Below are 25,776 nucleotides of genomic sequence, written 5' to 3'. Positions count from 1 at the left end.
AGTGAACACCTTTACAAATATCCTCAGGACCAAGGTGCCTATGCACGCCTACAGATATTCAGTCCTATAATTCAGTCAATGATTTGATTACCATAGAATAGCATCCCTACAGTGTGGAAGCAGGCCATTCAACCCATCATGTCCACACTGACTCTCTGAAGAGCTTCCCACCCAGACCCACTCCTGTATCCCTGCATTTCCCATGGCTAATACACCTAACCTGCACATCTTTGGACTGCGGGAGGAAACCGGAGCATTTGGAGAAAACCCACACAGACACGGGGACAATGTGCAAACTCCACACAGACATACAAATAATACCTGCCTTTGACATCAACTTACTTCCCTTTTATAAAGGTGATTGTTGTGATGATAAGCCAATCTCAGTTCAGATATTCAGCTTGGTTACCCACTCTCTGGCAAACCTTTTAAACTCTGAGCTAAATGAGGACATATGAAAACACAATGTGAGTCATCAGCACAAGTCAAAACTTGGAGCAGCTCATAAGCATTTCACTGAGGTTTGCAGTTGTATTGGAATTCCCTGTCCAGTGTACAGTTTCTCTTTTGTGAGATTGAAATGAACAAAGCTTGTTTTTAACCAGCAAAGTGCACATACTCTGATGAACTCACATTTCTGGCTTGGCTACATGCTTATCCTGAGGCAGTTGGACATTTTTATCAGACCATTTTTGTGTGTAAATGGGAACAATGTAACTGTTCACCTTCATTTATTTTTCTACAGAAACTATAACCTTTTAAACTGTCAATTCAGATTACTACCTTTTGAAACAGCCATTGGCCAATTGCCAGCAGCACGGACTATTTTGAGTTACTTTATCAGTTTGTAATTGCTGTGAAAGTTTAAACATATAGAGTGAATTTTCTGTCTATCTCTCTTGAAGGCATTAGGGAGAAACTTGTCCACAAAACATTACTCAAGCCTATGCTGATTCTCCCAGCTTGGGCTGTGGGCCATTACCTAGGCTCTCCACCCAACATTCTTTACTGATGTCGTCTGTGAAGAGAAATCAGAGTTAATGTTTTGGGTCTGGTGACCCTTGTCAGAACTGATGGTATCTAGGAAAATGTCAGTTTATATGGAGAACATAGGGTAGGGGGAGGGGCTAAGCAGTAAACATTAGGTGGGGATAGAGCCTAAAGAAAGAGAAGAACAGTTGGACAAAGGAGTTGATAACAATCTGGCTAGGAGGGTGAATAGCTGTTAACGGAGACTGTTAGTGGCTAACAATGGGTAGTGTTTAATGGCAGGCTAAGTGATAACAAGGCCTGCTGTGTAGGGTAGGGGGCTGGGACATTGGAGAGTTCAGGCCCTAAAATTATTGAACTCGATATTGAGTTTGGAGAGCAGCAGTGTCCCCAAGTGGAAAACGAGGTGTTGTTCCTCCAGCTTGCGCTGAGCTTCGCTGGAACACTGCAGCAAGCCTAAGACAGAGATGTTGGCCGGGGAACAGGGTGCTGTGTTAAAGTGGCAGGCAACTGGAAGCTCAGGGTCTTTTTTGCGAGCAGAACATAGATGTTCTTCGAAGCAGTCACCCAGTCTACACTTCATTTCTCCAATGTAGAGACATTCACATTATGAGCAGCAAATGCAGTAGACTAGATTGTGGGAAGTGCAGGTGAAGTGTTGCCTCAACTCGAAGGTATGTTTGGGCCCTTGGATACAGGGGAGGGGGAGGTAAATGGGCAGGTGTTACACTTTTGGTGATTGCAGAGGAAGGTGCTGTAGGGCTATGGGGGGTTGTTGACAGTGAAGGAAAAATAGACCAGGTGTCCTGTAGGGAACGGTCCCTGTGGAAGGCAGACAAGGAAGGGGAGGGAAATATGTGTCTGGTGATGGCATCTCGTTGGAGGTGGTGGAAGTGGTGGCTAATGATCTTCTGGAACTGGATGCTGCCTGGATGGTAGGTAAAGATAACGGGAACCATATCACTGTTGCGGGAGGGAAGAGAGGGGTTAAGGGCAGAAGTGCAGGAGATGGGTTCGACCTGTTTGAGGGCCCTGTCGACAACGGAGCCGGGGAATTCTCAGCTGAAGAAGAAGGTGGGCATGTCAGAGGCTCCCCAGTTGAAGTTGGCCTTATTGGAACATATGCGACAGAGATGGAGGAACTGAGAGAACTGGATGGCGTCTTTACAGGAAGCAGCGTGTGAGGATGTATAGTCCAGGTAGCTGTGGGAGTTGGTGAGTTTACAGTGGATAGTAGTGGCCAGTTGATCCCCAGAAATAGAAACAGAGATATCGAGGAGGGGAAGGGAGATGTCAGAGATGGACCGGGTGAAAGTGAGGGCAGGGTAGAACTTGGAAGTGTAATCAAAGAACTTTTCTAACTGTGGACAAGAGAGGGAAGCAGCACCAGTGATATCATCAATGTATCGGAGAAAGAGTTATGGGTGGGTGCCAGGAATATAAGCGGAACAAGGAATGTTCCAGGTACACCATGAAGAGACAGGCATAACTGGCACTCATGTGGGTACCCTTGGCCCCCCACCAACCTGAAGAAAATGAGAAGAGTTAAAGGAGAAATTCTTGAGGGTGAGGACGAGCTCGGCCAAGCAGAGAAGGGTGGTGGTGGGTGGGGATGGTTTAGGCTTTCACTCCTGGAAGAAGCGGAGAGCCCTAAGACCCTCCTGGTGGGGGATGGACATAGAACATAGAACATAGAACAATACAGCACAGTACAGGCTCTTTGGCCCACGATGTTCTGCCGAACTTTTACACTAATCCTAAGGTCTATCTAACCTCCACCCCTACCTTATACTATCATCCATATGCCTATCTAATAGCCGCTTAAATGCCCCTAATGAGGCCAACTCCACTACCCTCTCTGGCAATGCATTCCATGCCCCGCCACTCTCTGAGTAAAGAACCTACCTCTGACATCTCCCTTATATCTACCTCCACTCACTTTAAAACTATGCCCCCTCATAATAGCTACCTCCACCCGAGGAAAAAGTCTCTGACTGTCCACTCTATCTATACCTCTGATCGTTTTTTACACCTCTATCAAGTCACCTCTCATCCTGTGTCATTCTAAAGAGAAAAGCCCTAGCTCTCTCAACCTTTCCTCGTAAGACCTTCCCTCCATTCCAGGCAACATTCTGGTAAATCTTCTCTGCACCTTTTCCAACGCTTCCACATCTTTGCTGTAATGAGGCGACCAGAACTGGACACAATACTCCAGATGTGGCTGAACCAGGCTTTCGTATGGCTGGAGCATAACTTCACGGTTCTTGAACTCAATCCCTCTATTAATAAAAGCTAAAGCACCATACGCCTTCTTAACAACTCTATCCACCTAGGTGGCAGCTTTCAGGGAACTGTGGACATGAACCCCGAGATCCCTCTGCTCCTCCACACTGCCAAGAATCTTTCCGTTAACCCTGTATCCTGTTTTCAAGTTTGTCCTTCCAAAATGAATCACCTCACACTTTTCAGGATTAAACTCCATCTGCCACTTCTTAGCCCAGCTCTGCATCCTATCAATGTCCCTTTGTAACCTAGAACAGCCCTCCGCACTATCCACAACTCCACCCACCTTCGTATCGTCCACGAACTTACTAATCCACCCTTCCACTCCTTCATCCAAATCATTTATAGGAATCACAAATAGAAGAGGACCCATAACAGATCATTGTGGTACACCACTCATAACTGAGCACCATGTTGAATATTTTCCGTCCACTACCACCCTTTGTCTTCTAAGGGTCAGCCAATTCTGAATCCAATCTGCCACATTTCCCCCCATCCCATGCCTCCTTACCTTCTGCATGAGCCTACCATGGGGAACCTTATCAAAAGCCTTACTTAAATCCATGTATACTACATCCACTGCACTACCTTCATCCACGTGTTTGGTCACCTCTTCAAAGAATTCATTAAGGTTTGTGAGGCATGATCTACCCCTCACAAATCCATGCTGACTATCACGAATCAAACTGTGCCTTTCCAAGTGATCATAAATCCTATCTCTCAGAGCCCTTTCCAATAATTTGCCCACCACTGACATAAGACTAACTGGCCTCTAATTTCCGGGGTTATCCCTATTCCCTTTTTTGAACAAGGGAATGACGTTTGCCACTCTCCAATCTTCCGGCACTATACCCGTGGACAGTGAGGATGAAAAGATCATCGCCAAAGGCCCTGCGATCTCTTCCCTCGCTTCCCACAGAATCTTTGGATAAATCCCATCAGGTCCAATGGACTTATCTATCTTCAAGTTCCTCGAAATTCCTTACTAACATCCACCTCCTCTAGCCTACCAGCATGTTTCACACTGTCCTCCTCTACAACTAGTTCCCTCTCCGTTGTAAATACATGGGAAAAGTATTCATTAAGGACCTCTCCTAACACTTTAGGCTCCGTGCACAAATTCCCTTTACAACCCTTGATCGGCCCTACCCTTTCTCTGGTCATTCTCTTATTCCTCACGTAGGTGTAAAAAGCCTTGGAGTTTTCCTTGATCCTATCTGTCAAGGTTTTCTCATGCCCCCTTCTCGCTCTCCTAAGCCCTTTCTTCAGCTCCTTCCTGGATAACTTGTATCCCTCTAGAGCCTTTTCTGTTCCTTGTTTCCCAAACCTTATATAAGCATCCTTCTTCCTCTTAACCAGTCGTTCGACCTCTCTTGAGAACCAAGGGTCCCTCACTCAACCGCATCTTCCCTGCCTGCTAGGGACAAACATATCGAGCACATGCAGTATGCATTCCTTAAACAACCTCCACATTTCTATAGTGCTCTTTCCTGACAGCATCTGTTCCCATTTCATGTTACCCAGTTCTTGCCTAACAGAATTGTAATTACCCTTCCCCCAATTATAAATGTAAGGAGATTGCACATAAATGTACATGTAAAGGGATTGCACGTCCATTGTAAATAGGAGGTGGCTGGAGCCTGCAACCTGGAAATTCTGAAAGTGGAATAAAGCATCAGATCAATCACAGATGTACATGGGCAGGGACTGGACTGGGGAGAAAAGACTGAGTCATGTAGGAAGAAATGAAGTCTGTGGGGCAGGAGTAGGCAGAAACAATGAGTCTGCATGGGCAGTCCTGTATCTGGATTTTCAGAACGAGGTAGAAGCGAGCTGTGCAGGGCTGGGAGACTCTCAGCTTGGAGGCAGTGGGTGGGAAGATCACCAGATGAAGTGAGGTCAGTTACTGTAGTTGATACAATGGCCTAATTTGCCATGGTAGGGTCATGGTCCAGGGGAAGGTAGGAGGAGGTATCTGAGAGTTGGTGCTCAGGCTCTGCAAGGTAGAGGTCAGTACACCAGACAACAACATCACCTCCCTTATTGGCAGGCTGAATAACAAAGTCAAAGTTAGATCTAAGCACATGGAGTGCAGTCAGTTCGGTGGGAGATAGGTTGGATTAGGTGAGGCAACCAATGTCACATTGACAGTTCTCAATGAACAGGTTGAGTACTATAAAAGGCTGGAGAGAGGGGTCCAGGTTGAGGGACAGTGTTGGTACTGGACGAAGGGGTCTGTGGGGTGTGGAGAGGACTCCTTAACCACCAACCCACCAGCATCCACATCCAGAAGATCATCAGCTGCCATTTTTGCCACCTCCAGCGAGATGCCACCACCAGACACATATTCCCCTCCCCTCCCTTGTCCGCCTTCCGCAGGGATCGTTCCCTCTGGGACACCCTGGTCCACACTTCCTTCACCCCCAACACCTCCCCATAACCCTACGGCACTTTCCCCTGTAACCAGCGAAGGTGTAACACCTGCCCATTTACTTCCTCCCTCCAACGGCCCAAACATACCTTCCAGGTGAAGCAGCACTTCAGTTGCACTTCCCAGAATCTAGTCCACCACATTCACTGCTCACAGTGTGGTCTCCTCTACAATGGGGAAATGAAGCATAGACTGGGTGACCACTTCGCAGAACATCTACATTCTACCCGCAAAAAAGACCCTGAGCTTCCTGTCGCCTGCCACTTTAACACACCACCCTGCTCCCTGGCCAACATCTCTGTCTCAGGCTTGCTGCAGTGTTCCAGCAAAGGTCAGTGCAAGCTGGAAGAACACCTCATTTTCTGCTTGGGGACCCTACAGCCCTCCGGACTCAATATCGCGTTCAATAATTTTAGGGCCTAAACTCTCCCATATCCTAGACTGTATCCCAAACACCAGGTCTTGTTATCACATAGCCTGCCATTACACACTACCTATTGTTAGCCACTAACAGTCCCCATAAACAGCTATTCACCCTCCCAGCCAGATCGTTATCAACTCCTTTGTCTGTCCAACTGTTCTTCTCTCTCTTTGGGCTCTGTCCTCACCTATTGTTTGCACCCTACCCCCTAATCCTACCCTATCTTCTGCACATAAACCAACATTTTCCTCCCTACTATCAGTTCTGAGGAAGGGTCACCAGACTTGAAACATTAACTCTGATTTCTATTCACAGATGCGGCCAGACCCACTGAGCTTTTCCAGCAACTTCTGTTTTTGTTTGTGATTTTCGGCATCTGTAGTTGTTTTGGTTTTTCTTTTTGATGTGCTGGAATTGGTACTACATGAATTAATTATTACTTCATTAACTTTGTCACTGAAATGTTTGAGTTTATTCTGAGTAGTGGAAAGATAGAGATCCCAGAGGGCATTTCAACTAAAATCTGTTCTGTTATCATCCTACTGCAAAGACTCAGGGTTGAATTTTCCCCACAGGGGTGGAGAACAGGAGTTGGGACTGCTTTCAGGTTCCAGACACATCTCCAATTGAAAACTGTTCTTCACTGGGATGAGCCTTTTATTAGCATGGAGCCAGGATCTCTGCCATTATAAGTGTGGCAGCAAGTGTGAGGTCCGTAACTAGGAGAATGCCTCATCAAGAAGATGCCCTTACAGTCACTTTACAGTACATCCACTGAGGCAGACAGAGAGGCCCTGCCTAACCCTAAACCCTAACCCTAACCCTATCGCAGGAGTATCGGCATCCCAGCTGGGTGCTTCTCTCAAGGTGGTTGATCAGCCAAAAACTGGAGGCTGAGTAGAAAATGCCAGTCAACCTCTATAATCCCTGTTCAACAAACTTCTGAACAAATTTAATTGCCTGCCTCATGGCTGTAAGAAGCCAAAACAGCCGATGTTGGGAGTGGAGTCAGGAAATCAGGGTTCCAGTCTGCATTCCCAATGTCACTCGGGCCCAAAATTTAGCCTCTGAAGTTTCCTCAAGTAAACATTACAGGCTATTAATTAGAATCAGGAGCCTTGGCTAGGTTCCTCCTCACTCACATCATGTTGTCATAATTCAGGATAATTTGTGCATTGTTCATAAGACAGATTTGACAAAGGATTACTTTGAGTATGATGATTTTAAAACTATTGTATCGTCCTACAGGTGAAAATGGTTTTTGATATGATATTTAAGATGCTAATGCGATAACTAGAGTGTTGTTTCATCATATGTTGGAAGGCTTATAATTTATTTAAAATGATATTACAGGAAAGCCAAATTGTTGCTCCAAATTCTTCCCTTAAAACTTCCTTTTGGTCCTATACCTTACTGAAATTTAGTTTCTGCCCCTGCTTCTATGTACTGTTGCCTCTTCCATCTGAATCATTTTGAAATGTGTTCCTTTACGTGAAAATTGCTATCATAATGGAAATTCGCTCTTGTTGTTTACTAAGATGCAAATATCCCCATGTACCAGGTTCTAGAGTCAAATTCGGAGTAATTGCCCTAAAATTGTGGAAATTTTAGATCTTTTATTCATTTGTTGGCTCTTTTTTCTTATTAAGAAATGTATTTTGAATTTAAAATGTGGCTTACTATAAATTAGATGCAAGTCTTCAACCTTTTTCAATAGATAATCTACTGTGCTCATTTTTTTATTCTCTCATGGGACGTGGGCATTGGTAGCTGGCAAACATTTATTGCCATCCCTAACTACCCTTGAGGAGGTGGTGATGAGCTGCCTAAACTATTCATATTAATAATTAAGTTGTACAACAGTTTTTGACATTTACCTCCAATTGATAGTTTTGCAGTGCTAATGCTTAATGCTACCTACTGTCTCTTCCATTAATAGTTTATTTTGTCCTAAATGAAAGGGAAAGTTTTCACCATCTTTTCAACTAAAACAAATATAATGGGAGGTCGGTTCAATCATTTCCCATAACTGCATGCTCTATTTAATCATGAAAGTGAGAGTTATAGCTTTGTGAATATTAAACAATCTTTGCTTAATATAAAGAAAACTGATTTCACCTTTAACTATTTCTCCAGGAGAAAGAAAAACACTTGTGACTTGTACAAAAATCATGAGCAAAACTACAACTATTGTGGACAATAGAAAATGCAAACAGCTGAAAAAGCCTGAGTCACTAGTACGCAAGTGTAATCAGCAGCCATGTCAGACCAGGTAATAAATGATGTGCATCTTGATCTATTTCAACTGACAGTAAATACAGTACTATATGCTCTAGTAGAGCAAATTAATATTTTCTTCGAATTATGAAATAGCAGTTGTCCAGTTGTTGGCAAAATCGCAATTATGTCAAATGTTTAAGAACCTTGAAGTGCTTTGTCACTTCTAAGTAACATATGCAGCTCTGTTAGCCCAGTCCATCTCCTGACTAAAACAAAATGGTAAAGTGCTTTAGTTAAAACATGTTACAGAGATAGTAGGAAGGGTTCTCTAAATAAGGGTCTAGACCCGAAACGTCAGCTTTCCTGCTCCTCTGATGCTGCTTGGCCTGCTGTGTTCATCCAGCTCCACACCTTATTATCTTAGTTAAAACATGAACCCTTTAATTCACTGCAACATACAGAATGTCTTTGAATGATTACACACCATTGATTTAATTAATGATCAAATCACAACTATCAAAGACTACAGCAGAAGACCTTAAGTAGTTAGTAGCTGTCAGGCTAAGCCCACACTTAAAATACAGTTTTGAAGTCTCTTTGTTTCATGCTCCTTGTTCTGTATTAGGTTAGTTCTTGTGCCTGAGCAGGTGTCAGTACTCTGTTTGCTTCATACCTATGATGAGTAGCAGTTTTCATTGGACAACAGTTGTGTCAAAACTACTGGTTTCACAAGTAGTAATCTTCCTGTTAATTACCAGTCATTTTATGTCCAGTGTATTAAGGCATCCTGCATGCTTCCTGTTCAATTCCATTCTCTGGGAGTGGTGTTTTGAATCAGCCTGAAAGTGCCCGAATGAGAAAAGTTGCCTTAACTTCACAATGCTGCACACTCAAATAGCATTAGCTTTATGAATTTTCTTCAGGATGTTTGCAGCTTAACCCGAAAATATGTATCTTTTTTGTGGCTCAGAAGGCAAACGAAAGAGCTGAAGTGCCAAGTTCATGGCAGGCAAATGCCTGTTGATGAAAGTAATACCTCTGAACAGTATTGACTGAACTTGTTTTCATAGAATCCCTACAGAGTGGAAACAGGTCCTTGGGCCTGTCAAGTCCACACCAACCCTCAGAGCATCCCACTCATCCCCCTATAACCCACCTAATCTACACATCCCTGAACACTATGGGCAATTTAGCATGGCCAAATCCACCTAACTTGCACATCTTTGGACTGTGAGAAGAAACCGGAGCATCCAGAGGAAACCCACACAGACACAGGGAGAATATGCAAACTCCACACAGACAGTCGCCCGAGGGTGGAATCAAACCCGCGTCCCTGGCACTGTGAGGCAGCAGTTCTAACGACTGAGCCATCGTGCCACCCATGTTTTTGAATTTGAGTTTTCCAGGCCTAGCTTCTCCATTAGCCACAGATTCCACTTTAGATGAATACTAGAATGGCTAATGCTTTAATGCATAATGATAATGCTTTAGTTTGGTTTAATTAGCTGGCCATGGGGGGACAGCTAATGTGGTTTCACTTTTTAAGAAGAGTTGTAGAAATGAACCAGGAAATTACAGACCAGTGAGTCTCACATCAGTGGGATGGAAACTATTGGAGAAAATTCTGAAGGAACGAATTAATACCGACCTGGATAGGCATGGGTTAATTTGAAGAATCACCATGGTTTTGTCATAGGGAGGTCATGCCTAACAAGTTTGTTAGAAACTTTTGAAAATGTGATCAAATGTGTGGATGGAGGAAATTCAGTTGATTTAGTTTATATAGATTTTTGCAAAGCTTTTGACTAGGTACCACATAGAAGACTGATTGAGAAGGTTAAAGCACATGGAATTCAGGGAAACTCGGTGAGATAGATCAGAAACTGGCTTTGTAATAGGACACAAAGGGTAGTGGTAAACGACTGTTTGAGTGACTGGAGGTTGATTTTCGTGGTGCACCACATGAACCAGTACTGGGACTCTTATTATTGCTTTTATACATAAATGATATTTATGAAAATATGGGAGGAATGTTAAGCAAATTTGCAGATGGCCCCAAGATTGGTAAAGTGGTTAATAGTGAAGAAGATGATTGTAGGTTACAGGAAGATATAGATGGGTTGGTCAGATGGGCAGAGCAGTGGCAGATGGTATTTAACCCTGATAAGTGCGAGGTGATGCACTTTGAAAGAAGAAACAAGATGAGGGAGTATTTAATAAATGGAATAGCACTGGGTAGCTTAAAGGAACAGAGAGATCTTGGAGTAATTATTCACAGATCGCTGAAGTCAGTAGAGCATGTGAATAGGATAGTTAAGAAGGCATATGGGACACTTGCTTTCATCAGTCGTGGCCTTGAGTATAAGAGCAAGAGGGTAATGTTGGAATTGTGCAGATCATTGGTTAGGTCACAACTGGAGTACTGAGTGCAGTTCTGGTCACCTCACTACAGGAAGGATGTGATAGCATTAGAGGAGATATAGAAGAGGTTCACCAGGATTTTGCCAGGAGTGGAGAAATTGAGCTATAAGGCGAGATTAAATAGGCTTGGATTGTTTTCTTTAGAGGAGAGGAGACTGAGGGGGGACATGATTGAGGTGCATAAGATTATGAGGGGTATGGATAGGGTGAATAGAGAGCAGTTGTTCCCCTTGGTTGAGGGGTCAATCACGAGAGGGCATAGTTTTAAGGTAAGGGGCAGGAGATTCAGAGGGGATTTGGGAAAAAAAACTTGTTCACTCAGCATGTGATGGGAATCTGGAATGCACTGCTTGAGAAGGTAGAGGAGCCTGGGAACCTTACAACCATTAAAATATATCTGGATGAGGACTTCAAATATCACAACATTCAAGTCAAAAGTCACACGATATAGTCCAACAGGTTTAATTGATATCCTGATAGACTATAACCTGGTGTTGTGTGACTTCTGACTTTGTCAACCCCCGTCCAACACCGGCACCTCCACATCATAACACTCAAGGATATGGAACAAGTGCAGGAAATTGGGAAAAGCGCACTTTTTGTGGGAGCTATGTCAGTGCAGACTCAATGGGCCAAAGGGTCTTTTTGGTGACATATGACTGTCTGTTGATTTTAAAATGTGGATTCACTGAAATGCTACAGGTCACTGCCAGACATGGCACATCTCTCTCTGCTTTGTCTCAACATGTACCTCAGACTTGCTAATTAGTTGCAGCCAGAAGATGAACCCAACTGAATATGTGCAAAAATAACAGCACAATGACGATTAAAAGGGCTGCCTCAGGATGTTTGTGGTAAATACCAGAAATGCCCCAGAGTTCAGTTAATCTTGTAAATTGACAGGGCATGTTTTCTGAATAACTTCTCACAACACGTGGCTACAGGGCTGGTGTAGGAGGGAGGGCTTCCATTATGTGGATAATTGGAGCACATTCTGGGGAAGGTGGGACCTGTACAGTAAGGACGGGTTGCACCCGAACCAGAAGGGTACAAATATCCTGGGAGGGAGGTTTGCTCGAGCTATACGGGATGGTTTAAACTAGATCGGCAGGGGTTGGGGAACCGAATTTGTAATTCAGAGGATGAGGTGTTCAGCCTTCCAACAGACACAACAGGGAGTGAGGTTTTTAATAAAGAAATACAGTCGATGGAGCGTAATTGTGGACACAGAGATGGTTTGAAGTGTGTATACTTCAATGCTAGAAGTATCAGAAATAAGGCAGATGAACTTAGAGCATGGGTCAGTACTTGGAACTACGATGTTGTGGCCATTACAGAAACTTGGGTAACTCAGGGAGGGGAATGGTTGTTGGAAGTTCCGAGATTTAGATGCTTTAAAAGAAATAGGGAGGGTGGTAAAAGAGGCGGCAGAGTGGCATTGCTAGTCAGAGCTAGTATAGCAGCTACTGAAAGGCAGTTCTAGAATGATATGTCTACAGAGTCAGTTTGGGTTGAGGTCCAGAACAAGAAAGGAGCAGTCACTTTGTTGGGGATTTTTTACAGACCCCCTAATAGTTGCAGAGAAGTGGAGGAGCAGATTGGGAGGCAGATACTGGAAAGGTGCAGAAGTCACAGGGTTGTAGTCATGGGTGACTTCAACTATCCAAATATTGATTGGAAACATTTTAGGTGTAAGAGTTTAGATGGAGCGGATTTTGTCCAGTGTGTTCAGGTAGGATTCCTGACACAGTATGTAGATAGACCAACACGAGGAGAGGCCACTTTGGATTTGGTGCTTGGCAATGAACCGGGCCAAGTGTTAGACCTGTTGGTAGGAGAGCATTTTGGCGGTAGCGATCATAACTCTGTTACTTTTAAAATAGTCATGGAAAAGGATAGGTACATACAACAGGATAAGGTTTATAATTGGGGGAAGGGTAATTATAATTCTGTTAGGCAAGAACTGGGTAACATAAAATGGGAACAGATGCTGTCAGGGACGAGGACTATAGAAATGTGGAGATTGTTTAAGGAATGCATACTGCGTGTGATCGATATGTTTGTCCCTAGCAGGCAGGGAATTGAGGGACCCTTGGTTCTCAAGAGAGGTCGAACGACTGGTTAAGAGGAAGAAGGGCGCTTATATAAGGTTTAGGAAACAAGGATCGGAAAAGGCTCCAGAGGGATACAAGTTATCCAGGAAGGAGCTGAAGAAAGGGCTTAGGAGAGCTATAAGTGGGCATGAGAAAACCTTGGTGGATAGGATCAAGGAAAACTCCAAGGCTTTTTACACCAATGTGAGGAATAAGAAAATGACCAGAGAAAGGGTAGGGCCGATCAAGGATTGTAAAGGGAATTTGTGCAGGAGCCTAAAGAGACAGGAGAGGCCCTTAATGAATACTTTTCCTATGTATTCACAATTGAGAGGGACCTAGTTTTAGAGGAGGACAGTGTGAAACATGCTGGTACGCTAGAGGAGGTCGATGTAAGTAAGGAAGATGTATTAGGAATTTTGAGGAACTTGAAGATAGATAAGTCCCCCGGGCCTGATGGGATTTATCCAAAGATTCTATGGGAAGTGAGGGAAGAGATCGCAGGGCCTTTGGCGATGATCTTTTCGTCCTCACTGTCCACGGGTATAGTGCCGGAAGATTGGAGAGTGGCAAATGTCATTCCCTTGTTCAAAAAAGGGAATAGGGATAACCCCGGAAATTACAAGCCAGTTAGTCTTACGTCAGTGGTGGGCAAATTATTGGAAAGGGCTCTGAGAGATAGGATTTATGATCACTTGGATAGGAACAGTTTGATTTGTGATAGCATGGATTTGTGAGGGGTAGATCATGCCTCACAAACCTTAATGAATTCTTTGAAGAGGTGACCAAACACATGGATGAAGGTAGAGCAGTGGATGTGGTATACATGGATTTAAGTAAGGCGTTTGATAAGGTTCCCCATGAGAGACTCATGCAGAAAGTAAGGAGGCATGGGATAGGGGGAAATGTGGCAGATTGGATTTAGAATTGGCTGACCCTTAGAAGATAAAGGGTGGTAGTGGACGGAAAATATTCAACATGGTGCTCAGTTACGAGTGGTGTACCGCAAGGATCTGTACTGGGACCTCTTCAATTTGTGATTTTTGTAAATGATTTGGATGAAGGAGTGGAAGGGTGGATTAGTAAGTTCGCGGACGATACGAAGGTAGGTCGAGTTGTGGATAGTGCAGAGGGCTGTTCTAGGTTACAAGAGGACATTGATAGGATGCAGAGCTGGGCTGAGAAGTGGCAGATGGAGTTTAACCCTGAAAAGTGTGAGGTGATTCATTTTGGAGGGACAAGTTTGAAAGCAGAATACAGGGTTAACGGAAAGATTCTTGGCAGTGTGGAGGAGCAGAGGGATCTCGGGGTTCATGTCCACAGTTCCCTGAAAGCTGCCACCCAGGTGGATAGAGTTGTTAAGAAGGCATATGGTGTGTTAGCTTTCATTACTAGAGGGATTGAGTTCAAGAGCCGTGAAGTTATGCTCCAGCTATACGAAAGCCTGGTTCAGCCACATCTGGAGTATTGTGTCCAGTTCTGGTCGCCTCATTACAGGAAAGATGTGGAAGCGTTGGAAAAGGTGCAGAGAAGATTTACCAGGATGTTGCCTGGAATGGAGGGAAGGTCCTACGAGGAAAGGTTGAGAGAGTTAGGGCTTTTCTCTTTAGAACGACGAAGGATGAGAGGTTACTTGATAGAGGTGTACAAAATGATCAGAGGTATAGATAGAGTGGACAGCCAGAGACTTTTTCCTAGGGTGGAGATAGCTATTATGAGGGGGCATAGTTTTAAAGTGAGTGGAGGTAGATATAGGGGAGATGTCAGAGATAGATTCTTTACTCAGAGAGTGGTCGGGGCATGGAATGCATTGCCGGAGAAGGTAGCGGAGTCGGCCTCATTAGGGGCATTTAAGCGGCTATTAGATAGGCATATGGATGATAGTGTAAGGTAGGGGTGGAGGTTAGATAGACCTTAGGTTTAGGGTAAAAGTTCGGCACAACATCGTGGGCCAAAGGGCCTATAGGTTCGTTATTCGATGAAGCGAAAATCAAAGGTCAGGAAGACCAACTGGAGGATATCTTTCCACCAGTATCTACACATGATATTAATGTATAAATGGCCCAGAATTCTTTCGTTCCATTGACATCAAAACTTTTGCCAATTTTTACACCAATCAGGCTAATGGAAACTTACACCCATGTTTCCTCTTTGCCTATGTTAGCACATAAAACCAAGTCCAAACCTTCACCAACAGTCGAGAGTGGCAAGGGGCTGGGAACTAGAGCAGCAGGTCAGCAAGTAGAGGGATTGAGAGGAAGGTACATGTTAGGACCAGATGTAGCTGAGTGAGTTAGTAAGTTTACAAAGATCAGTGGAGTTGTGGATAATGTAGAATATTGTCAAAGGATACAGCGAGATATAGATCAGTTGCTGACATGGGCAGAGAAATGGCAGATAGAGTTTAGTCTAGCTAAGTGTGAGATGCTACATTTTGGGAGATCAAATGTTAAGGAAAAGTATACAGTTAATGGCAGGACTCTGAACAGCATTGATGTACAGAGGGATCTTGGGGTTCAAGTCCATAGCTCCCTGAAAGCGGCCACGTAAGTAGATAGGGTGGTAAAGAAGGCATATGGCATGTCTGCCTTTATTGGTAGGGGAATTGAGTACCCAGTCAGGATGTCATGTTGTAGCTTTATAAGACTTTGGTTAGGCCACACTTAGAGTATCGCATTGAATTCTGGTCGCCACATTGCAGGAAGGACATGGAGGCTTTGGAGAAGGTGCAGAAGAGGTTTACCAGGATGCTACCTGGATTAGAGGGTATGAGCTATAAGGAAAAGTCAGAAACACTCAAGTTGTTTTCTCTGGAGCGGCGGAGGCTGAGGGGAGACTTGATAGAAATCTATAAAATTATGAGATGCATAGATAAGGTTGACAGTCAGAATCTTTTCTCCCAGTGTTGAAATGTCTAAAACTAGGGGGCACACATTTAAGGTGAGAGGGGGAAAGTTCAAAGGTGATGTGAGGGGCATGTTTTTTATTCAGAGAGTGGTAGGAGTATGGAATGTGCTGCCAGGTGTGGTGGTGGAGACTGATACAATAGGGGCATTTAAGGGACTTTGAGATAATCACACGATAATGGAGGGATATGGACCAAGGGCAGGTAGAAAGGATTAGTTTAATTTTACATCGTGTTCAGCACAACATTATGGGCCGAAGGGCCTATTCCTGTTCTGTACAGTTCTATGTTCTATGAGCGTGCTTCTATCCTCTGCCATCAGTCTCAGAATCTTTGCAGTACTACTTCATTCCATCATTATGGGATATGCCTGATGGAACTCATAGTGAATAAGGCAAAGAACATGAGGCACTCAGAGTAATAGTACTCCAGTTACATATTGTGCAAGTCTGAATGATAAAAAGTCATTGCAAAAATAAATGCTTTCAAACTCAAGAAATCTCAATTGTGGCAATATTCGATGGTTTCAGGCTGTTTTGCACTGACATATTTTTGGTATAGATCTGTATAAGAGTATAAGTTACACGGGCCGGGCCATGTAGACAACTGCAGGGAGTTTTGAAGCATGTACTTAAAAATAGCAGCAACAATTTTTCACTTGAACTTCAATTTGCTGGGAGTCTAACTTGTCCTGAAGTGCATTTTCTTCAATAATATATTTTATTCATAACATTCATGAAAATACATTGCACAACAATTCAACATGAATATTACGATATTTGTAATAAAATTCAACTTGTTCCAAATGTTGTTCCATTTGATACAATTGTTACAGATTTCATATTTACAAAACACAGTGTCAGGTATACAGCCCGAAGGTGAAGGCATTTCAGATCAGAATTACAGAAAGTGCAATAGATAGATTGTTCTTTTTATGCCCTGTTTCATGCTGTGCTACCTCAATACACTTTTAGTGTCCTTGATTTACAACATACATTCTTTGTAAAGTACACAGCCTGAGGGGTCCAGCCCCTCAGTGTACTATACTTGAAAGGCAATGGACAAAGACCTTTTACTACAGCAACTGTCCCAACCTTTATGTGCCTGACATCATGTAGTCCTCAAATTTAGAACGTGCAAAGTCTGCAGCACTCAGTCAAGGACAACTCCTAGCACTGGTTGACCAGCAAATTTCAGTCAGACACCAAAGAGTATCTTGCAATAAGTTGATGGTCTTGCAGATGCTGTCATATTTCTTGTGGTGACTGTCTCTGGAAACAGAAAGTGGAGTACAGAGTCCTGTGTCACAGTGTTGCTCAGGATGAACCCCAACAGAAACCACTGCATCTCTCTCCCTTCTTGTGGAATGTGCCTTTGCAAAGAAGCTAGACAACAGCCTTTTCCCCACAACAGGCACCTCAAGGACAACGTGGTTAGACTCTGGACATGTAGGAAGGTTCCTACAGGAAGTGCTTTACCCAACATCAGCCACTACATTGAGGAATTTTACCAAATAATTTTGACAGGATGCTCAGGGAACTATCCAACAAGATCTACCATCTCCTTCCTCTGCAGCGCCTTGAGAATGTTATGTGCTGACCACTGTCTCCTGCAATGGTAGGCGAGGTATTTTTCCGCATAAATAGGGACAGTGATTATGGCATGTTCCAACTGCTTGAGGCCTTCATCAGCAGTGTGGCCAGACGTTATCCTTTGTGAAGGGGTGACATGGTGGCTCAGTATTGTCTCACAGTACCAAGGACCCAGGTTTGATTCCAGCCTTGAGTGACTGTCTATGTAAACATTGTATGTTCTCCATGGGTTTCCTCTGGGTGCTCCAGTTTCCTCCCACAGTCAACAAATGTGCAGGTTAGGTGGATTGGCCATGCTCAATGCAGGGTCACAGGAATAGGGTGGTGAGCTGGGTCTGGGTGGGATACTCTTCAGAAGGTCAGTGCAGTCTTGATGGGCTGAATGGCCTCTTTCCAAACTGTACAGATTCAATGATTCTAAACTTGAGGCAGGTAAAACCTCAGCGTGTGGTGAGACTCACTGTTTGCAAATGGGATCTATGCATGTGTCACATCTTAGGGAGAATGTTTCTCTTTGCAACATGTGTATTTTGGATTATTGCGCTAACATGCTACCTCGCATCTTACAGGTTTGTTAGTGACAATGATTGAGGAAATTTTCTTGGCAGAAGTTTCAGCACAAAACCACTACAAATCAGTTCACCAAATTTCTACACAAGGAGATAGCTCCACAAAAAATGTTGCAGGAATTTCCAGGCCAATGTACAGTCAGAAATGTCTGCTGAACAAGAGAATGTTCAATATGACATCCAAGATAAAACTCTGTCTGTTACTTATTGAAAACTGACCTATAAGTATCCTCTTGAATACATAAATCAAGAAAATTAAATTCAGAGAACCATTCTTACCACCGTTACCGTTTTGCTACAAAGATCCAAGAGTATGTGTTATCAGCTTATTGTGAGCCTGTCGGGTTCAAGAAGGTCTTAAGGCTTCTGAATCCATAAGACCATAAGATATAGGAGCAGAATTTAGGCCATTCAGCAGAATGAGTCTGCTCCACCATTCAATCATGGCTGATATGTTCTCAACCCCATTCTCCTGTCTTCTGCCCTTAACCCTGGATTCCCTTACTAATCAAGAACCTATCTATCTCTGCCTTAATATCCTCAATGACTTAGCCTCTGTATCCTTCTTCAGCAGTGAGTTCCACAGAGTCACCACCCTCTGGCTGAACAAATTCCTCCTCATTTCAGTTCTAAAGGGTTGTTCCTAATCAGGTCCTAGTCTCTCCTACCAATGAAAACATCTTCTCCACGTCCACTCTATCCAGGCTTCTTAGTATTCTGTAAGTTTCAGTCAAATATTCCCTCACCCTTCTAAACTTCATCGAGTGCAGATACAGAGTCCTGAACCATTCCTCATATGACAAGACCTTCATCTCTGGGATCATTCTTGTAAACCTCCTCTGGACCCTTGCCAAGGCCAGCGCATGTCTCCTGGATACGGGGCCTATAACTGCTCATAATATTCCAAACCCAGTCTGACCAGAGCCTCATACAGCCTCAGTAGTACATCTCTGCTGTCGTATTCTAACCCTCTTGAAATGGATGGCAACATTGCATTTGCCTTCCTAACTGCCAACTGAACCCGTACATCAACCTTAAGAGAATCCTGAACTAGGGCTCCCAAGTCCCTTTGTGCTTTAGGTTTCCAAATCTTTTCCCTGTTTACAAATACTCTATGTCTCTATTCTTCCTGCAAAAGTGCATAATCTCTCACTTTCCTACATTGTGTTCCATCTGCCACTTCTTTGCCCACTGTCCTAGCCTACCAAGTCCTTCTGCAGCCTCCCCGCTTCCTCAACACTACCTGCTTCTCCCCTATCTTTCTGTCAACTACAAACTTAGCAACAACGCCCTCGGTTCCTTCATCCAGATTGTTAATGCATAATTTGTCACAATATTTGTGCATCTTGATTCTGTATCTCCACGCCAGTGTGAAGGGGCTAGCATGAAATATGACATGAGCTTTGACCGGAATGAAAAACAGCATCACGCTAGTGATAGACTTTAACCTTGCTACATGCTAAGTCCTGGGTCTGTGGCAGATATGAAGGTATCAGTAGAATCCTGCTGATCCAGAAGTTTCATCAGAATTTGAAAGTCTTTGTATTAATATATTTTCTCATTTGAGCTTGCTTTGTTGATGATGATAGGCAATTGTGATTTATACTACTAAACGCTTTCTTCAATAGGTGGATGATGACAGAATGGACACCATGCTCACGGACGTGTGGTAAAGGAAGTCAAAGCCGACAAGTGGCCTGTACCCAGCAGCTCCGAAATGGAACTTTCATCAGAGCTCGAGAAAGAGACTGTTCCAGACCAAAACCTACTTCTCTCCAGCACTGTGAAGGTCAGGACTGTCTGACAGTGTGGGAAGCTGGAATATGGTCAGAGGTACAAAACTTTCTCAGCTTTTGTTTGTATTTTTCTTTAATTACTAGTTAATCCTTTATACCTTTGCTCACCCAGAAGGAGGAGCCAGTAAAATTCAAGAATGATGGTCCAGATCCAAACTCAGTTTATGTAACTTAATATGGAACTCCAGTTTGGAGTATCATAATTTCAAAGTTTTGTTATGCTTTATTGTTTTTCCTACATGCACAGATCTTTTTAAAATGTATCTCTCCCTGTGTCAATGGCGACAATTCTAATCCACACCAGCTGGTATGAAAGAAGCTGCCCTGGCTCTGCCACCTAGCCTGGTAAATTGTGAAGGGGCAGAAACAGTGGCTGCAATGGGGTAAATTAAACCCAACTTTGTGAGATCCAGACAGAGTCGATGTGCCTGCAAGATGGGGCTGGGCCTTCTCCTGCGTGTGATACCCTCTTGTTTAGTGTAGGAGCCTGCGGCACACATGTCACCAAACCTCAGCAACTTCTTTGGATTCTGGTAGCTGCCGCTGTGTGGCCTCTGATGTTTCAGGCAGGCACCAGACGGTTACACCAGGATGTACATGAGGCTGGGCTAACTCCATCTTTAAATTAATGGCATTGGGCGTTGCAGCATGAGTTGACACTGAACTAATTTCACCAGACTAAAATCTGACAGCAGCAAGTAGTCAGCAGTGTGCGTTTGTGTTAGAGATAGTAGGAACTGCAGATGCTGGAGAATCCGTGACAACAAGGTGTAGAGCTGGATGAACACAGCAGGCCAAGCAGCATCATAGGAGCAGAAAGGCTGATGTTTTGGGCCTAGACCCTGAGGGTCCTATGATGCTGCTTGGCCTGCTGTGTTCATCCAGCTCTGCACCTTGTTATCTGCGTTTGTGTTAAGTCTGTTTATCAAAAGTCTATATTACTTTACAATCTCATTTCCAATCAAAATGCTACATTAAAGGGTGTCAATTTCAGCATTGAAACAATTCACACTGACTTCATTAATATATTGCAACTGCGTTAAAGCCAAATGTCAGACTCTAAGGAATTAATAATCATTTTAATAGTTAGCACAAATTTTATTTATTCATTATTTATACATTGTGACAAAACTTTGGAATTTGTCACAATTTTCAAAATGTCCTGCAGAAACAATCTTTATGTATTCTTCTAGGAAATCAAGTGGTTCTTTTCTGTAATTCTGGAGAATAACTGTGTGCAGCATGCTTTTACTGCCATGCAGCAATGGTGCCCAGGGCACAGTGATGGGATACTGAAGTACAGCATGGCTTACGTGACTCCCACTGGATTTTGTGAGTCTCTGTCACTTTTGTAGAATAATACAACCTCACATTATTTTTGAAGAAGAAAGATTAAACGGCATGGACATGTTCATCATTCCCAGTAGGGGTGGGTTTGCAGGCAGGGGCACACATAAAAACACTGTGCCTGCTGTTTGCCTTCTTGCCATGCCCCCACCACAATTGTACGGACAGCAGTTCTGAGGAAGGGTCACTCGACCCAAAACATTAACTCTGATTTCTCTTCACAGATGCTGCCAGACTTGCTGAGCTTTTCCAGCAATTTCTGTTTCTGTATGTGCGGCAGAGACTGGTTATACATTGGAAAACGAGCAGGTGGCACACTTCAAGCTTTGGGCAGGAAGTGGGAGGAGGCTGCCTCTTTTATGGAGCTTCTGTTTCAATTGGAACATCCTTACCTCCCAAACAACAGGCATTCATGCATTTCCCTCCCCCAGAAACTGTCCTTCCCACCCCACAGTGCCCCATCATCGTGATTCCTCCACCTCCCCCTCTGCCACTTTTCTTTTAGCTTGTATTCAATTCACCAGCAGCTCTCAGAGGTAAGACCTCCTCCCTAGGGGGCAGCAGTCTCAGTAGAAGTTAAACCTATTTGAGCGCTATGGGAGCAAATCTGTAGGGGGAGGAGAAACAATATGTACTCTTCCAGCCATGGTAACATCTCACTGAACATAAAATCCAACCCCATTTACCTTCTCAAGGACTTAATGTATTACTTTATAACCAAAGCAAGAACTCCGTGAGTCAGAAAAGGAGTTCAAAGTCACTCTTGTCATGGGCAATTTGTTCGGGGGATCTGGACAACCTGTTGAGTTTAGGTTTTATACAATCTAAGAGAAACCCTATCTCGAAGCAATTCAAGATATATCTAGACATTTAGTCCCCAGCAATACAGGGCATAGGTCTCTTCATATAAAAATACTGTGACCCTGGATTTCTCATCATTTTGATTTCCAGCTGCACAAGCTCAGCCAAAAAAAAACGTCATAATAAATTTAAACTCCAAGATGTTTGGTTGATCCTGTTGTTTTACAAGGACACTCTGGATTAATAATGACAGTTGTAAAGAATTTACATTTAAATAGCATCTTTGACAACCTCAGATCATTAAAAAACACTTTTGCAGATAATGCTATACTTTTGAAGTGTAGACAGTGTTCTGATTTGGGATATTATTGTAAAAACAATGCCATTTACTCTTTTATCTTATGCAAGGACATTAACTGATATCAGTGTAGCAAAATGCTTATGAAATTTGTAAAAGAGTTCAATAAATCCCTGCCTGGATGATTTAAGCCAAAGGTTCTAAGTATATTGTTGCACATTCCTGCGTATTGCATGTCCAAATCATGCTTTATATCAGAGAACTGGTGGAATTTATGCCTTCCGACATTCTTTTGTAAAACAGCAGTCATCAACACAGATCATTTGGTGTTAGTAAGTACTCAAATAAAAGTAGTGCATCTGAGTTAATTGTTGATCCAGCTGCTTCTAAATGGTACTCGAAGGTTTAATAGTACGTTAAGTACAACATGAAGTGCAAGCAAGCTGTAATTAGGTACAATATGTTCTGACTCTTTTAAATCTTGAATTACACATGGACATAAAATTATTCTGCAAATTCAATGGAAAAAACATTTATTGAGGCTGATGGGGATGCCTATTATATTCTTAACCTTGCTTCGACAAGTTGAAATGTAAAGCGATTCAGCTGTTATTTTCTCTTAGACAGTATAAGAGCTTTTCATATCTGTCATATTTATTCTGCAAAAATGTGGATTTGAATTATATCAAATTTAAGTATAAATTAGAGATATTTTGGCCCTTTAGCTACAAAATAATTGAAAGAGTTACATTGAAATGTTGAGTTTTTAACACAAAGTGTATTTTTAAACCAATATTGAGAAAGGTGGCAATGAAAATCTTTCCCAAACTCTGTAAGCAACATCCATTGATTCAGTCTGTCAATTATTAAAGCTTTAGGTGTTGAGAAACTTCATGTACTGTGAATACATCACAGGATGTCAAACAGCCCACAATGTACTGTGGTTCCATGTTGTGGTGGGATCTTGTTGAAAGGCAATGCATTGTATTCTGAAGCTATGCTGGTTTCATTGGGAATGGAACCCAGCTGAACATGGTTTTTCATCTACTGAATCAGGATTAATAGCAAGCCCCTTAAGTAAGCCAAATATACTAACCTCCAAAAAACATTTCCCACTTTGGCTGTTACCTTTTAACCAACAACACTGACTTTGGCTTCCGTTGATATGGTGCATTTCAAATTCAATGTGAGAAAACTATGTTTGACCTTACCTCCGGGCACCCACTATGACCTCACCTACATCGCCTTCTCATTCTTGTCACTGCATTGCACTTGAACCTCCCAACACCACCATCTATCCCTTCATGCTCATGTTGACTTCAATACTATACTCGCTAAGTCCCAATGATCCTGCTGACCGCGATCCCTCCCATTCATGAGTTCACCTACAGCCTCACTTTCAGTGACACAGTCCCTTGAGATGGTACACTCCTGTTTTGTAATGCCCACTGTGCCACACCCAACTACTCGATAACTGTTATGATACCCTCTGCCATGCAATGCCAATAACCAGACACAGCCCTACGCATAAACTTTCTGCAGCAATGACCATACCCTAAACTTGCATCACTGTGTGGTGTACCCTTCTCATCCATCACCCTAAAAAATACAGGACAGACAGTTAAAAAAGGGAGAGACAGTTAGGGGACGCTGTACTTTTGAAATGGTACAAGAGTGTGCGTGGAGACAGCAGTTATGGAAAGAGCAGGAGAGAGCATGGGGTCAGTGGCTTGTTGAGCTAGAGTCTGAGCATTGAACTCTGTGACACATCAGGACGGGGGAGAGTTATCTGGACCCTGTGCTCCAGGAGGCAGTGACACCCATTAAGTTCATTACAGTAGCTTTTATCTGTGGTAAGGGGACAGGAAACTCCAACTAAGAGTAAAGCAGAAATGGGGATTCTGAGTTTGGCTTTGGAGGAGCCTCAGCCAGTGTCCTTGTCCTGTGGTTAGAAGGTTATTGCTCCTGATGTGGAGGGTCTTAGGGCTCTCTGCTTCTTCCTGGAGTGAAGGCCTGAACTGTCCCCACCCACCACCACCCTCCTCACCCTCAACAACTTCTTTTCTAACTCCTTTCATTTTTTTCAGGTCATGGGTACCCTCATAGGCCCTAGTTATGCCTGTCTCTTCGCAGGGTACCTGGAACATTCCTTGTTCCAGTCATATTCCTGGCTGCCACCCACAACTCTTTCTCCATCATATCGATGATATCATTGATGCTGCTTCACTCCCTCACCTGGAATTGGAAAAGTTAATCGATTTCCCTTCCAATTTCCACCCTGCCCTCACTATCACCTGGTCTATCTCTGACTCCTCCCTTCCCCTCCTTGATATCTCTGTTTCCGTTTCTGGGGATTGATGGGCCACTAATATCCATTACAAACCCACTGACTCCCACAGCTACCTGGACTATACACCCTTACACCCCACTTCCTGTAAAGAATTCATCCCATTCTCTCAGTTTTTCCGTCTCCATCGTATATGGTCAGGGAGCCTCTGAAATGTCCACCTTCTTCCTCTACTGAGGATTCCCCAGCTCCGTTGTCGACAGGGTCTTCAACTGGGTCCGACCCATCTCCCGCACTTCCGCCCTCACCCCTTCTCTTCCCTTCTGCAACAGGGATGGGTTCCCCTTGTCATTACCTACAATTCCACCGGCATCCACATCCAGAAGATCATCAGCTGCCATTTTTGCCACCTCCAGCAAGATGCCACCACCAGACACATATTCCGCTCCCGTCCCTTGTCCACCTTCCGCAGGGACCACTCCCTCCAGGTCACCCTTGTCCACACTTTCTTTACCCCCAACATCCCCCCACAGCCCTACGGCACCTTGCCCTGTAACCTGCGTAGGTGCAACACCTGCCCATTTACCTCCTCCCTCCCCAGTATCTAAGGGCCCAAACATACCTTCCAGGTGAAGCAACACTTTATCTGCACTTCCCACAATCTAGTCTACTGCATTCGCTGCTCACAGTGTGGTCTCCTCTACATTGGGGAAATGAAGTGTGTGATCGCTTCAAAGAACATCTACATTCTGCTTGCAAAAAAGACAATTAACTTCCAGTTGCCTGCCACTTTAACACAGCACCCTGTTTCCTGGCCAACATTCTGTCTCAGGTTTGCTGGAGTGTTCCAGTGAAGCTCAGCGCAAGCTACAAGAACAACACTTCATTTGCTACTTTATCGAGTTCAATTTTAGGGCCTGAACTCTCCCATGTCCTAGCCCCCTACCCCACACACCAGCCTCGTTATCACGTAGCGTGCCATTACACACTACTTATTGTTAACCACTAACAGTCCCCATTAACAACTATTTACCCTCCTAGCCATATCGTTATGAACTCCTTTGTCTGTCCAACTGTTCTTCTTTCTCTTTGGGCTCTATCCTCATCAATCATTGAGTCCTTATCCCCCCCCCCCCCCCCCTATCTTCCGCATATAAACCAATATTTTCCTAGCTACTATCAGTTCTGAGGCAGGGTCACTGGACCCAAAACGTTAACTCTGATTTTCCCTTCACAGATGCTGCCAGACCCGCTGAGCTTTTCCAGCAAAGTCTGCTTTTGTAACAAGATAAATGAGTTGACAGCATAAATAGAAATAAGTG

General features: G+C 43.6%; 1 protein-coding gene across 1 annotated transcript in view; it reads left to right on the top strand.

Moving 5' to 3' along the window:
• Window positions 1-25,776, top strand: part of LOC109920043 (A disintegrin and metalloproteinase with thrombospondin motifs 19-like) — a 412,216-nt gene that overhangs the window by 339,299 nt on the left and 47,141 nt on the right. Inside the window, exons 20-21 of the mRNA XM_048619810.1 lie at window positions 8,262-8,397; window positions 19,554-19,758. Coding sequence (XP_048475767.1) covers window positions 8,262-8,397; window positions 19,554-19,758 — 341 coding nt within the window. The remainder of the gene's footprint in view (window positions 1-8,261; window positions 8,398-19,553; window positions 19,759-25,776) is intronic.

Source organism: Rhincodon typus, chromosome 3 (genome assembly GCF_021869965.1).
Source record: "Rhincodon typus isolate 14 chromosome 3, sRhiTyp1.1, whole genome shotgun sequence".
Lineage (NCBI taxonomy): Eukaryota > Metazoa > Chordata > Chondrichthyes > Orectolobiformes > Rhincodontidae > Rhincodon > Rhincodon typus.
This window is presented reverse-complemented; position numbering and strand designations above follow the sequence as displayed.